Below are 15,441 nucleotides of genomic sequence, written 5' to 3'. Positions count from 1 at the left end.
GGGCCCCGGGCTGGAAAGAGCGTGTGGCCGAGGTACTGGCAGAGTGGAGTCTCCTCGGCCCCCACCGTGGGGCTCGCAGCCCCGACCTGTGTGTCTGCTGCAGGACGGATCACGGGCCTGCGGCAGGTATGTGGCGGGCCTCTGGCCGCCTCTGCCCACGCTGTGGGCCCCTCCTGGCCTCCGAACACAATCAAGGAGCATCGTCCCTTCCGTGGGCCACCCTGCTCTGCCAACCTGGACCAGGGCCCGGCTCCCCTGAGGCTGGGAGCCTGGCTTCTCCTGCCGTCTAGGCCGCAGAAGTGCGTGCAGCCCCTGGGCAGACGGAGACCAGGCCTGTGGGGTCACAGGGTCGCCCGCCTGTGGGAAACCGAGACCCCGGCCCCTGCACGGAGCGCACACCTGGGGGGCCCCACCTGTGGTCCCGCTGATGGCGAGGCCGGACCAAACCCCCCGAATGCCCTGAGTCGGTCAGTGTCTCCTACCTGCTGCCTCCTGGCGGGTCCTGCGTGGTGGGCGTCCTGCCGGGGCCCAGGCCCCCTCTGGGCCTGCCACCTGCCTTCTGGAAGGAGCAGTGGGGGAGGGTTCAGAGGGGCAACCAGCACATGGGCCTCGGTGCCGGGCACCGTGTGGACAGAGCCCTGGGGGGGGGGGGGTGTCTCCCTGCCCATACCCATGCCCATACCTCACAGGGGTCGTCCAGGAAGAGGACGGGGCTGTACCCGGCTGGGGGGGGCCCAAGGCAGACGTCCGAGAACCGGGCACAACCTTGTTCCACTCGCCTGCAGTCCTCAGGACAGTGGGGCTCGCATCCCCGGGCTTCTCCTGGAAGGTGAAGGACAGAACATCCCTCACACAGCACAAAGCTAAGATGGGAAAGAACCTGTCACACGGCCCCTGACGCAAAGCTTCTGTAGCTCGGCCGGCGGGGGCACTGGCCGTGTGGCTGGGGGGACGGGGGGGTGGGGCACAGCCTGCTCTACACTGCGCAGGCTCTGTGCGGGTATATTTTGGGGCCCCCGGCCTCTTGACTCCCCCTCACCTGGGGTCCACCCTGAGAGCCCTGCAGGCTGGTGCCCTGGGGCTAGGAGGGTCTCCTACCACACAGCCCGTTGTCTGAGGCCCTGGGTGCCAGGTCAGGACCCGGAGGAGGACATTTCTACGTCATGGCTGCATGCTAAGGTGATGTCGGACCAGGTCCAGGAAGAGTGTGGAACATGGGGGCCGCTGGCAGCCACCAGCCCCCACAAGGGGCGAGAGCCCCCCAGGAGACCCCCAAATCCTCCAGGCTGGGCTGGCCCCTGCAGGAGGTACCCCCACCGTGGACCCTGTCCATCCTGGCTTTCCCTACTCCTCCCCTCCCGGTGTCCCAAGGTGCGACGGGGCGTCTCCTGGCGGTCCCCTCCCCAGGCTCTGCCGCACTAGACAATGGACCTACAGCCCTGGCTGTCCCCTCCTTCTGTCCCTTGCACAGAAAGCTGGCTGCTGAGACGGGGTCGTGAGGTTGGTGAGGGCCACCGGCACTGTCCCAGACACGCGTGCGTCGGGACCCGCTATCCTGTGGGGGCTGGGCTCCCAGCTCTCCTGACTGACCTCTGTCCTGAGGTCCCTGCCGGCTCTCACACAGGGAGAAGCCACCAGCAGGAGCTGGTCGAACCGCAGGGAGGGGGCTGGACGGGGCCGTGGGGACAGCTGGAGGTGGACAAGGCGGGCTGGACGCTCCCGCCAATGGGGGGAGCTCAGTGGGTGGAGGGCGTCTCTCATCCGTGCCCTGGATGGGGCCCAGGGGCCGTAGGCATTAAGTCCCCTTCCCTGGAGCCCAACTTCTGCAGGGAGAGATGCCTACGGGCCCCAGAAGTATTTCCAAATTACAGGTAGGGAATTATTTCTCTCAGAGGGGTCTTAATGTCATCATTATGGCGCATTATAAAAAGTAAAGTCTTTCCTTCTGCAAGGACATTCTTTAACTAAAGTCCTCCTCTCCATTAGCTTTTGCTGTCCCCACACTATTTATGTCCTGGGCAACGACTGTGAACCGCGTTGCTGACGGCATGATTTCTGTTTCTGAGCGCAGCGACGGTTTCCAGCGGGCCTGAGAGGAACCAGTTGTCTGTTATCGACGCCTCCGGCCAACGAAGGCCCCGGCTCTGTGTCCTAATACCCTTGCCAAGGTGACCGTGCAGGAGTGGGTCCCCAGCGCCCGCTTCCGACAGCAGCAGCGTCAGACCCGCACCTGAAATGTGCCGATTTCCCCAGGCGGGGGTGGCCGGGGGACGTGGGCACGGGGCCCGGAGCACATCGCCTCCCTGGGCTCAGGGGCCCGACGACCGCGGCGCCCGACGCACCGACCTGGCACCAAGCAGCCGCCCGCGGATTCTCACGGGACTCCCAGGGCCTGTCGGGGCTGGGGCTCTGCGGTCACAGCCCCGTGGTGAGGAGCCCCGGCCCAGAGAGCGCCGCGGTGCTGGCCTGCCCACCTGCCCGCCTGCCCGCTAACACCACGTCACCCAACGCGGCCAGTAGGCGCGTGGACGACCAAGTTCGGTTCAGCTTAAACCAAAGCGGTGGCACGTCCGCGGTGCGAGGAGGGGTCCTCGAGATTCGGCCGCTCGGGCCCAGGAGGCCTCTGGGCGCCAAGGCCCCTTCCCCACAAAGTGCGGCGGCCACGTGGAACTCGCGCACCTGACCGCCCCCTCTCCCCGGGCCATCCCCGAGTCTCAGATGTGACGCTGCCTTCCCAGAACCGGGGCTCAGCCTGCAGCCGCCGCTCCTGTCCTGTGCCCCCCAAATTCAGCCCCAGCTCTTCCCGCTAGAGCTGCTCTCGCGGGGCTCCTGGGCTGATCGCAACGCTGTCACCACAGCCTGGCCGTGCTCGGGGCCCCGTGCGTCGGCCCCTCTTTTTGCACACGGCCCGGTGGCCTCCTTTGCCTCCGTGTCTCAGCTGGACCGTGGCTTCCCAGGTCGTGCGTCCAAGCGGTCCTTCAGCTTGTCTCTGCCCTGCGTGTGCGATGTCCCAAAAGGTCAGGCCTCCTGCCGTCCCCAGCCACCCCGTCCGTGTGTGGACCGCGGCACAGGGCGTTTGTGGGATGGGTGGTGTCCCGGCCAGGCCAGAAGCCTCCTATGCACCTTGTGCCCCAGCCCATCGTGGAAGGTCAGGGAGAGACCTTGTGGACCCTGCTTGGCCACTGAAAGAGAACAGGGCTCTCTGGTCGGCTTAGGAGTTTAAAATCCACTTGGAAGGGCGTCCTCTCAGAGTGCCCTCTGTCCCGGAGCAGGAGGGCCCGCAGCCCAGGGCTCCACAGGGTTTGTTGAGAATCTGGGTTTCCCACAACGGGGGGCCGCTGTCCTCGGCCCTAACATCAGTGCACCTTGCCTGGGCACCAGTGGCCGCAGCTGACCCCCACCCCCCACCTCCACTGCTGGAGGCCGGTCTCTTTTCTCCCCCGTCTGTGCCCCTTTGGGTGGGCGCCTTGCTGCCCGTGGGGGTGTCCACCACATTCGTCCAGCTCCCGCCTCCTCGGGTCAGTCACCCACCTCCGCTCCCTGCGGACAGCTGCACGTGCTGCCCCCCAGACCCAATTCCTACCCCAGCTCCGGCTCGCTCGACCAGAAACGTGGACGACATCACCGATGTCCCCCCGTCCTGGTCTCCCCTCAGCCGCCATCACAGGGCCCAGCCTCGCACCTAGCACAGGGACTCACCACTGGGTGAGACCCCCCCCTCCAGCCCCAAACTCCCACTGACCTCCTCCTGCGTCCTGAGCACATGCCAAGCCCTGTGGCCACAGGACTTCCGGGGCCAGCCGCACTGGCTACTCCTCACGTCTCGTCCTAGCTCACGACCGGGCCGCCACACTGAGCCTCTGGACGCTTGGCCCCTCTGGCCTCTGCTCACGCCCTGCCCCCGGGGTACTGTTGCAGGTGTCCTGTCCCGGTGGCCCTGGCCCGGCCACCATCCATCTTGCTGTCACGGGGTGGCCATGTGCACCCCCAACACTCACCCCCTCCTGCGGCCCCTTCCTCACCTTGTCTGCCCTGTTGGCAGAGCAGATCCCCCTTCCCGGCCGCGCTCCTGGCCGGAGCCCCCACCCTCCGAGAGAGCCGCCTCACCACGCACCAGAGTCTCAGGGGACCCATTGTTCTCCTCAGCCTGGGGACAACGTGGGGACAGCGTTCTGGGGCGAGGGTCCCGCCCTGGCCTGCAGGGGCCCTTGGAGCTGGTCCTGGCCTCTCTAGGGGGGCACTGGCCAGCCTGGCTGACCCTCGAGGCAGGGCCCCTGCCCAGAGATGCCGACCCCAGCTCCCGGGAGTTATTTCCGAGGCCTCTATGTCGATTTTAATCATCAGCAAGATAAAGGTCACTGCTGCGTCCGGGGGGGCGGGTGGGGGGCGACTGGTAACGGGAGGCTGCACCGCGGGGAGATCGGCGCTTGACCTCTCTGGGAGGAAATGTCGATTAATTATCTTTTTACGGCCAACTCAATTAGACTCCCTAATCACCTGTGTAGGACGCGGAGACAAAGGCGGAGCGCGGCCCGAGTAAACAAGGCTGCGCAGGCCGGGCCGCGACCGTCAAACGGCCGCCGGGGGGCCCCGGGCCGAGAGCCAGCCACAGGCTGGAATGTTTTCTTCATTTGTATGAAGAAAAAAATAAAATGTTATCGGCCCTGAGGGGCCGAGAGCCGTCTCACGTGGAGGTGACCAGACACACCGCGTTAGTCTTTAGGGCAGAGGCTCAACCGGCCAAGGAGCTGCTACCTTCCAAAGGCAGAGCGGCCTGTTCGGCGAGGACTGGCGGGGCCGGGGTCTCCATGGCCCAGAGAGCGAGGAGGCAGCGTGAGTGCTGGGCAGGGCTGGGGGGGGGGCACCCTTGGGCCCCTTCTTGGACGGCCCGGTCTCCAGACGAGGGCTCCCTCGAGGCCGCGACGCCCCCCCCCCCCCCACCACTCGGTTTGTCCACTGGGCGCCCGGGCCCGAGGCGAGGGCTGGCCCGACGTGACCACGGGGCAGGACCTTCCAGGTGCTTCCGCTCCACCTCGACCGGATGTGTCCGCACGGTCTGCACCCAGCATGGAGGCGCCCTGGGGACCAGCCCAGAAATAGGCGTCCCCGCATGGGGGGGCTCAGGCCCCATCTGGGCTGCAGGATGGAGGGCCCGCCTGCGGGCAGGGTTTGGTTCAGGTTTCTATCCAGAGGTTTTCGAATCCATGAGTTTCCCAAGGAGCCCGTGTGAGAGCCAGGCCTGCAGGCAGCTCATGGCCGGGCCTGGCCGGGCAGGTGTTTAGAAGCCCCGTGCCCTGTGGTGGCTGCGGTGGACCAGGAACCCGGTCCCTTGGGCTGAGCTCGGCAGGGCCGGTGTCTGGGGCCACAGCACCGTTCCTGACGAGGAACCCGGTGACCGCCTTCCCTCCCTTTACTGAAGCGTAGAAAATGGATTTGACACAAAGCCACGGTCCCCGTTGGCCCATGACCTTTCTGGATGCTCAGACTCACTGCCCCGTCCCTCTTCTACACGTGTGTCCTTCCGAAGGGGGCTGTATGTGCGCTCCGCAAAGTGGTTAAAGCCTCCTCCTTCCAGAAATGCCAACAGACACTTCCTGCGGCCCCGAGGGCACGCGTTACCTCCAGGCTTGGCTCCTGGGCTCGGTTGTGCTGGAATCTCAAAAAAGACTCGAAAGGGGCCGGGACTCTGTGGTCAAACCCGCAGGACGGGGGGGGAGGCACTGATCTGGGGTTCTCCCTGAGCCTGTCTCTGATGTCCCCTCATCCTCGACTCCGGGAGCCTCCGGCAGCCAGGCTGTCTGTGCCTGGCTGGGCAGAGCGAGGCCAGGCTGCCCCCGAGGTGACCAACGGGGGGACACCAGCCCTACGGGGCTAGGCAGGCAGCCTGACACCACACAGGGCTCCCCCGAGGGGTCCCCTGCTCATCCAGCGGGAAAGCAGCAGAGGAGCGGCCCTGGGGACGCGGGGTCTGGACACCGCGGCTGACCTCCAGCTTGGCTCCTGCGCAGGTATCGGCCGGGAGGCTGCGCCTGGGGCTGTCTTCTTGGGCGACACACGCGGCAGTCCTGGGGGCTCTCGGGACGGACCTGGGCAGAGGCCTCGGGGCCCACGAACGGGCCTGGAGCGTGGCAGCTCTCCAACGGAGGGGGCCGCCTGCAGGTGCGGACGGTGGCAGGACAGGCCGGGACAGTGGCTTGGGGCTCCCGGCCAGTCCGCGGTCTCTGGGGTCTCTGGACCCCGAAGCTCGCCTCCCACGAGGGCTGGAGTTGGCCTTGGGCCGGGGTTGTGCTGATCCCAGCAAGACAGAACTCGTGGCCCCGTGTTCTTTCTGGGAGGGATGAAAGGAGATTTGTTGTGTCTCTGGGAGCTGCCGTCGGGGGAGACGCGCTGCGGGCAGCAGCCTTTCCTAGGAGAAGGAAGCTGGTCCTGAGGCTTCCAGAAAGGCCTCGAGGGGCCCGCGGCCCACCAGCGGAGCGTGCTGTGAGGGGCCGGGCACTAAGGAGCCGGCCGTGACCAGGGGTGCGGGCACACGCTGACACACACACCCCACACGGGAGGTGTGCACACAGATGTGCACGGTGCCACACGAGGGTGCTTACACACGCAGGCCCACGCTCAGCACACGCCTGGCCCACGGCCCCTCAGTCCCGGGCCGAGCCTCGGCCAAATCCCACACCTGCAGGTCTAGCTGGCCATGGGCAGCTCCTCGGGGTGGTGCCGGGTGCCCGGAGGCTCCCTGTCCCCACACTGCCCTGCCATGGGGCCTGGGCCAGGCCTGCCCCACGCCCACCACCGCCCAGGAGCGGAGACTCCAGCAGACCCCTCCCCAGAAACTTGGCCAGGGGACCCTGGACAGGTCAGAGAGCAGGGTGCCGGCCTGGCCTCCCGCCCTCCTCGAATCCCCTGCCTGAAGTGGGTCCTGGATCCCAGGGGCTGCACCCTGTCCCAGGAGAGACCCCCACCCCCACCAGCTCATGCAGGGGCCTGACACCCACTCCCAGGGGACAGAGGCCCGTAGGCAGCATTGTGGTGACCAGAAGGCCACAGGCTCTGTGACGTGGAGGGGGGGGTCAGACACAGTGGCATAAACTGCCCCAGGAGGGCCCCCGGGGTCAGGCTTCTGGCAAGCAGGGCTCTGACCACAGGAGACTGGGAGCCCCTGCCAGCAGGTCCCAGCAGGGGTCCCAGCGCAGGCTGCACAGGGGCAGCTGGCGAGGTGGGACATGTCCCCTCCCCTCTGTGGCTCAACTGTCAGAGGCTAAGCCTGAGGCAGATGAAGACACAGACGAAGTCTCCGTCCCTGGGCGGCCTGGTGGCCCTAAGCGGTCTGGGGCCTGTCCCTAGGCCACGGGGAAGGGCGCCCACCCCGGCCCACCCTGCCCTGGGGCAGGGCATCCTCACTGCCAGTGTCAGCATGGAGACCCCTTCGGGGGGACAGGCCTCCGAGGCCGCGGTCAGGGACAAAGAGAAATCCAAGTTGGTTCTGGGTTGCTGAAGGCACATCCGTGCCTTCTAGAGCCGTGTTCGCAGCCGCCCCCCCAGGCACATCCATGCGGGCGCAGGCTGGCCACCACGCGAGATCTCAGCACCTGACGCAAGCCCAGGCCAGCCTCCCTCCCTCCTTTCTCTCCGGGGCCCCCTGGAGGTCTGCTGTTAGGGGTCCCGGGGGTGTTCCTGGGGCTCCTGCCCTGTGGCTGTGCCCACGCAGCCCCAGGACCCATGAGCGGCAGGTGGAGAGGTGCCGGGGAGGGTGGCCAAGGCTGTGGGAGGGCTCACTCCGCGGGCTGTGGTCTCAGATCGCGTGGCCCCCCCACCCCCGGGGTTGCTTGGTTTCAGATGGTCGCAGCCCCTGACGAGCAAGTGTATCCCCTGCTCACGGCATCGCCTGGAGGCACCGCAGGATTTTCCTGTACTTGTCTGGGATGAGCCCCCCCCGCCCCACCCCCCCCCCGTAGGATTCCTCCACAGGAAATTCACGGCACAGATTTCCCTTTAAAAGCCAGGATCTTTCACGGTAGCTACGCTGCCATAATTAACCATAGACAATTAATATTAAAATGCGTTACCTCCCCCCTCTCCCCCCCCAAGGCAATGAAATTCCCAGAAGTTCTCTGCTATACGTTGAGTCGCTTATTGGCAAGACTGCATTAGCAGCAAAGGGCACCTTGATTTTTAAAATCATCTTACAATTAGGGATGATTCTTCGCAGACCGCATCTGACGAATGCCCGAAACCACGTGTTCAACAAATGGAAAAGAGGGACCACTCACATCAGTCGGAAACATTTCCTGGGAGGGTTTTGTGCCTTTCACTCACACACACACACACACACACACACACACACACGCTTGCAACGTGAGGTTCTCGCCCTGCGAGGGCTTTATCGGGTTCCCAAATCCAATTTACGGGGATTGTCTGGGCCGAGTGGCCCGCCTGCCAGCGTCCCTGCAGCCTCTATCGGCACCTGTCGCAGGACTCCGAAGGCTCACGCTGCCAGGGGGCGAGCGGACGCCCCCCTGACGCGATCAGCACAAAAGGGCATCCCGCTTAAGGCCGAGGGCGGGAGTTACAAAAGGTTAAGCGTCTAAATATAAAAGTCTCTGTGAACCTAACATCAGTTATCAGCTTTGTTGCTACCACATGGGGGCTGCAACGTCACCAAAGGCTGCGGGAAGCCTGGCGCCGGTCCACGCCTATGAAATCGTCTTTTCTTCTCAACGGAAAGCAAACTGCTCGGAAGTTAAAAACCATGAGGCGGCTGACATAGTTCGTATCAAAGGGAGAAGAGGAGACTGAGCCCCGCGTGGCGACACGAGGCCTCCGGAAAGTACTTTCTCTGCTCGTTTCACTTCTTCGTGTGATTAGAAAGCAGGCTTTTAGGGGGTTTATGTCCTGAACCGCCCGTTGCAGGGGTGAGGAGGAAGCCGAGAAGCCGGTCCCCGGGGGGCGTGCGCGAGGCCGCGCTCGAAGGTGCCAGCTGAGCCCGCCAAGGGGCCGCCGCGCCCCGGTGCCCTCGTCAGCTCCTGCCGCCGTGGGGCCCCGTCTCCGTCACTTCCTGTCGGTCTCACAGAATGAGCGTCTTCGCCTCCAGCCCCGGTTTTACCGAGCCCGTTCGTCACTGTCTCACTGTCCCGTGGTGGGGCCGGGGCGTGAGGGCGAGGGCTACGGGGGCACTGCGCGTAGGACACCCTTCCTGCAAAGGGCTGCAGAGGGAGGGCACCCGCCTCCCGCTTCCCCGTCAGCCCCCGAAGGCGGCGGAGGCCTTGGCTGCCGGTGGGTTTGCTCACGCGGCATCCAGACTGTCAGGCAAAGGTGCCGGTTGACGGAAACGGCCACCCTCCCCTGGTTCTCCGGCCACAGAGCCTGGTCTTGGCTGGCACATTGCATTCCTCGTCTCCTCGAGGCCTGGTGCGGTCACGTCACCAAGTTCTGGCCGACGACGTGTAAGCAACGGCACGTTCTTAGAAGGGACGCGGCTTAAAAGGAAGGGCCCTAGCTCCTCATGCTTCCCCCTCCCAGCTGCCGGGAACAGGGGGCATGACGACTGGCGCCTGTGCAACCTTCTAGGGCCACGAGATGACGCAGGAAGGGCGACAGAGCAGCGGCATAGGAAACAGAAACAGGGGCCCCGGTGACCACGGGGGACGGCACCCCAGCCTCTGAACATCCACACGAGAGGCGAACATCAATGGAGTTGAAGCCGCCGCTGCGCTGTCGGAAGGGGGCTCGAGAGTGAGCTCGGGAGCAGGGACCCGGAGTCGGGGCTGCTCTGAGAACACGGAGGTTCGCTCCGTGTTCCCTGTATGCGTGGGGGCTGCCACACGACGGCACAATTTTGCTTTCTTTCGGAATAACGCTCAGAATAAGTTGAGGCTGTCTGTCCCCAGAGAGTCACAGAATGAGCCGCTTTGGTTAAAACAACAACAAAGACTTCCTTCTTTCCCACCCAAGCAGCTCCGTGTCCCGGCCGTTTCCGGTTTTCCCCACTCCCACGCGGGTCTCAGGTACCACCCGGCCGCCCCGCAGCTGCCGCCTCCTGGAGCCCACAGAGCGAGCTCCCCTGGTCAAGCTGTGATTATCTGGGATTTTCTCGCTCACGGCCGACTCCTATCCTACCTGCGGCAACAGTCAAATTTGCACTGACTTCATTTCCTCTTTGCAGACGGCCGGCCAGTGTGTCCATGACCCAGGGCCACCCCGGGCCAGCTCGTCCGAGGGCTTGGGCCCCGGTGGGGCGAGGGCTGCTCCGGGGCAGCTGAGCGGGCAGGACGCAGTGGCAGCGTCCTGCAGAGAGGCTCGGGCGACCCCTCCTGACCCAGGTGTGCATGTCCCTGGCGCCCCACCCTGTGAGGGGACGGGAGGGGGTCACGAAGGGGTTGGCGGTCCCGGGAGCAGATGCCGCTCACCATCGCTTTACAGAAGAGGAGACAGGTGTGGAGAGGCTCGGCCAAAAAGCGGCAGAGAAGCAGCCACCTCCCGGGTCAGCCCCCAGGGCACGTGGCAAAGGACCCGGGGCCTCGGGTCCAGCTGCAGAGCTCGAGCGGTTCTCATAGGACCCAAGGCGTGCTCCCCTCGGTCTCCCCAAAGGTGATTCTCTACGGCTCCACGCCCGCGTCCTGGCAAAGCCGGAAACGTCTCCGAGCGTGTCGGCAGCCGGGCACCAGTCCCGTGAGCACAGGGTGAGGCCCGCTCCCGAGCGGCGAGCACCCCAAACCCGCACAGCGGGCCGGGCCCGGGCCGCCCACACCAAACACCCGGGCGCGGACGTGGGCCCCCCTTTCCGGGCCGGGTTTCCACGGAGACCTCATCACAGGCTCTGAAATCCCTGCCGGTGGAAGGTGTGGCGCCCAGAGGGTGTTTTTACGCAGAAACATGAGACCTATTCTGCCCTTTGGTGTAAAGTTGCTTCTATAAACCCAGTGGGAAGCAGACGAGGGGTCGTGGCCAGCCCCCCGGGCCTCCCCCAACGAGCCTCGGGGCCCCCACCGGCCCCCACACAGAGGGGCCCGGCCCGGGCCCCGGTGCAGAACACTAGTCCCCCCGTTCTGCTGTGACCTGGGAGCACCCCCTGCGGCATCCAGGACTGGGGTCCTGATGGGGGACCGGCCCCTCTTCAAGGGCTAAGGAGAACGTGAAGGTCCCCGCGGCTAACATGCGCGTGAACTTGCCCGGTGGGGACCCCGGAGTCCCGCTGATGACCGTGCCCTGGTCCACAGGACCTGATGCAGCTGCTTCCCGTGGCGAGGGGACCAGGCGGGACCCACAGCCACGCTTGCTGGGACGCCTCCGGTAACGCACATGCTCCCCCCATTAGGACGTAAGCGGTGGGGCTGCATCAGCTTGTGTGGGACCCGGGGTCCCCGGACACGGTGAGCTGCAGAGATTAAACTCCGATTTACCTCCGGAGCTCCAGTGCTCTGCTTCCGGCAGTGGTTCCAGAGGACTCCATGGAGAAGCCGGGCCAGGCATCCACAGCAGCAGCTGTCAGGCACCAGGAGCCGTGGGGCCAGGTGCATGTGGAGTTGCTGTGTGCTCCGGGCAGAGGCGGAACCAGCCGGAAAACCAGGCAAACGCTGGCGACCGTTAGGTCTACAGACGCCTGCCCCGGGCGGGTGGGGGCTGTCACGAGGGCACGCTCCCGTCCAGCCACAGACCTCCTGGTGACAGTGGCCGAGGCAAACCGCCAAGGTCTGACAGATGCAGAAACAGGCCCGAGGCCCTCAGCCCAGGGGCCACACTGCACCACCAGGCTCTTGTGCACGAACAAGACTGCCGGCAGTGACCAGATGTGCATGTGGCGAGGGCAGGACGGCCGCCATGGCGGTCCCCGGGCCGCCGTGCCCCAGCCCCACCACGGGCTCTGGGCTCACACAGTAAGAACGTGCACCCGAGGGGTCTGGTGCCCAGGGCGGTAGCTCCCAGCCTGCCTTGTAACCCACAGCAATGGCGACCGGCCTGCTCGGGTCTGGGCACTGTCTTCCTGGGACGTTCTGTCCCCTCCAGGGCCACTGTGCCTGAGTTCTCAAGGGTCAACTTTATTCTCCTCCTGCCCAGGTTCTGAGGTGCCCACCATCAGCCCACACACCCTGAAGCACTCACGTAAGCTACCGCCAACCAGCTGGTCAGCTCCACTCACCCGGAGGGCCACCGGGGATGTCCCTCTGGCCTCGAGATGTGTCTGATGCCGCTGCTGGCTCCCGGTCTCCCCTGGGGAGCAGTGGATCTCCTCTGGCACTTTCCAGGGCAGCTCTGGGCTCCAAGGCCCCAGACTTGGGGCTCCACAGAGGATAGGCGATGCACTCAAAGCCACTGCAAAGGGGACAGGAGGGACTGGGCTTTGCCGGACGCCAAGCTGAGAGGGACACCTGGCTGTGGGGGACACGGTGGCTTAAGGGTCCTTCCAGGGAGGAGGGGACGAGGCGACCACTCGGAGACTAACGTGGTGGGAAGCAGGGAACGATGGGGGGAGGACGGTCTGTCCGGGACCACTGGAACCACGCCGCAGCCCCAGCCCACCTCCCCCTGGCCCTCTGCCTTCGCTCCTGCTCCACTAGACAGAGCGTGTCGTGTCTGGTGGTCACTGCTGTGTCCCCGGCGCCCTCAGAGTCCTTGGTGTGGGAGCCACGTGCGGACGGGCCCGGGGCGAGTAGTTCTGGGCCATTCCTCCTTGTCTCCCACCCCACACGGGCGTCCGGGGTCGCCCATACTCACAACGGGGTCTGGAATGTCTCCGGGTCGTCCTTGTCCACTTTGAAAAAGCTGACCTCTGAGTAGGCCGCGAGCTGCACGTACCTGACGCCAGCCGAGATCTGCAAAACCCGGCCATCCTCGCCTTGGGAAGGACAGAGAAGCAGGCTGAGCCAAGGGAGGGACAGAAGGGCCACAGGAACCCGGGTCTCTCCCTCCCTGGTCCTGGGCCGGGCACCATGAGGACCGTTGCAGCAGACCCCCCACGCGGGCAGGGCTGGCAGAGGCCACGGCCGTATCCGGCTCGCGCTCCCTGCCCACCGTCCCGGCTCCTCTGCCCCCCTGGCCCTCAGCGGAGCCGTCCACGCTGCCCGGCACCGCCACCCCTCACTGGGGATCCCGGGCCTCAGGGCACCTGGCTGTGCCTCTGGCCGGGGGGTTCTCCTTGTCGGCCAGCCTCAGGGTTTCACCTGCTCAGGGGCGGGGGTTGCCCTGGCCGAGAGCAGTCACACCGGAGGCTCGTCTTCACCGCGGTTCCACCTCCGGGGAGACATCGCTGCTTGTGGCCCAGCCCCCACCTCGACCTGGGGGATGGCTCCACCCCCCCGGTCTACACCCCCGGGGCACTCGGCACAGGGCCTGGTCGCGTGGACTCTGAGCGGCGTCCGTGACGCCCGTCATTCAGCCCCCCTGGAAGAGGGGACAGAGCAGGACAGATACTGCAAGCACTTTGACTTGGAAGGAGGGGAGTGGAGGGCGGAGTCGAGGATCACATCCCAGTGTGGTCTGATCGGCCTCCGCTCTTGTCATGATGGGGCACCCGGGACCAGTCTGTGCTCCTACCTGAAGCAACCAAAAACGCAGACAAAATATAATGATAACACGATGGTTTTCAAGATCCAAGGACAGTGGTCCCTGAGACGGGAAACAAAGGGTGTGGACCCCATAACTGCCCAGGTCACTGCCTTGAGAGAAGGTGGACCGGGTACAGGGAGAGGGACTGGCAACCCCAGGAACCCCCTCAGTGAGGACACAGGGCTGAAGGGGGAGGGGGGGAGGACAGGCACAGAGCAGGAGTCCTGGAGTCCAGAAGGCAGAGGAACAGAGAAGCGTGTGAGGCCTCTGGGTGCACAGCAGAGCACAGGTTGGTGCACCAAGTGCAAGGAAATGTCCCCAGGCCAGGAAAAGACCCAGGAAAAGATAGGGCGGGAGGCTCTGGGCTCACATGGGACAGGAGCGGTGCTCATTCCCATTGGCCAGGCTGGGAGACCTGGACGTCATGGCACACTGGGCAGGGAGGGTTCTCAGAAGGTCTTGCTTCTGCAGTGGGGATGACGGGTCTCAGCTGGAGCTCTCCACCACACCTAACACTTCATAAAGGCAAAACCTGAGAGGATCGAACGATCTCCAAGGAAGCCAACTGTACCCCAGAAAAAAGGCCAAGAGTACTTATGGGAACACAGAATATCCAGCCTCCAAAGGGTAAATTTTCAACGTCTGGCACCCAGTCAAAGATGACCAGGCGAAGAATGACGAAAAGTATGGTCCATGATGAGGAGGGAACACCGTCAAATGAAACCAACCCAGAACTGACCCAGATGTTAGAATTAGCAGGAAAGGACACTTTTTCAAAGTTATTACTATAACTGGACTCCGTGCATTCAAAAGATAAGTAGAGACACTGAAGATATAAAGAGAACAAAGTTGAACTTCTAGAAATAAAAACTATTAGACAAAAAATACACTGTATGTGATCAATGGCCGATTAGACATTGCAAAAAATAAAAAGATACATGAACTTGAAAACATAGCTACAGAAACTACCCAAAATGAAATACCAAGAGGAAAAAGGAAAAAAGAAAAAATAAATAAAAAAGGAAGGTAAAGAAAAAGAGGAGAGAAAGAGGGAAGGGGAAAAGGAATCCATGAACAGTGAGGCGACTTGAAATGGCCTAATATATGGGTAATGGAGCCTCTAAAAGAGGGGAAGAAAAAGCAGTGATGGAAAATTATTTGAGGAAATAAAGGCTGAAAAATCCCAAAATTTGATGAAAACTATAAACCCACAGATGCAAGAAAATCAATAGACCCAAGCACAAGAAACATGAAGAAAATTACACCATGTCACTTCAAAAATAAAACTGCTCAGGGCGCCTGGGTGGCTCACTTGGCTAAGTGTCCCACTTTGGCTCAGGTCATGATCCTGCAGTTCGTGAGTTCGAGCCCCGCGTCGGGCTCTGTGCCGACAGCTCAGAGCCTGGAGCCTGCTTCGGATTCTGTGTCTCCCTCTCTCTCTGCCCCTCCCCCTGCTTGCAACTCTGTTTCTCTGTCTCTCTCTCAAAAATAAACATTAAAAAATGTTAACAAAAATAAAAAATAAAACTGCTCAAACCAGTGATAAAGAGAAAATCTTACACCACCTCACACCTGTCAGAAAGGCTCACATTAACAACTCAGGCAACAACAGATGTTGGCGATGATGTGGAGAAACGGGAACCCTCTTGCACTGTTGGTGGGAAAGCAAACTGGTGCAGCCACTCTGGAAAACAGTATGGAGGTTCCTCAAATAGTTAAAAATAGAACCACCCTACGACCCAGCAATTGCACTACTAGGCATTTATCCAAGGGATACAGGTGTGCTGTTTCGAAGGGACACATGCACCCCAATGTTTATAGCAGCACCATCGACAATAGCCAAAGTATGGAAAGAGCCCAAATGTCCATCGTTGGATGAATGGATAAAGAAGATGTGGG

The 15,441-nt window shown here is 63.2% G+C and overlaps 1 protein-coding gene across 8 annotated transcripts in view; it reads right to left on the bottom strand.

Moving 5' to 3' along the window:
• Nucleotides 1-15,441, bottom strand: part of MORN1 (MORN repeat containing 1) — a 51,725-nt gene that overhangs the window by 12,352 nt on the left and 23,932 nt on the right. For 4 of the 8 annotated variants that reach the window (XM_019461138.2, XM_019461133.2, XM_019461131.2 and 1 more), the window contains 5 exons: nucleotides 12,712-12,832; nucleotides 12,137-12,309; nucleotides 11,400-11,599; nucleotides 683-822; nucleotides 483-559 (listed from right to left, as the gene is read on the bottom strand). In XM_019461138.2, coding sequence (XP_019316683.2) covers nucleotides 483-559; nucleotides 683-822; nucleotides 11,400-11,599; nucleotides 12,137-12,309; nucleotides 12,712-12,832 — 711 coding nt within the window. The remainder of the gene's footprint in view (nucleotides 1-482; nucleotides 560-682; nucleotides 823-11,399; nucleotides 11,600-12,136; nucleotides 12,310-12,711; nucleotides 12,833-15,441) is intronic. The other 4 variants (XM_019461135.2, XM_019461137.2, XM_019461139.2 and 1 more) reach the window with 3 other exon arrangements.

The sequence above is a fragment of the Panthera pardus genome, unplaced genomic scaffold (assembly GCF_024362965.1).
Source record: "Panthera pardus isolate Hobbes unplaced genomic scaffold, ASM2436296v1 HiC_scaffold_11, whole genome shotgun sequence".
Classification (NCBI taxonomy): domain Eukaryota; kingdom Metazoa; phylum Chordata; class Mammalia; order Carnivora; family Felidae; genus Panthera; species Panthera pardus.
Note: the sequence above shows the minus strand (reverse complement) of the source record. Positions and strands in the feature narration are given on the sequence as shown.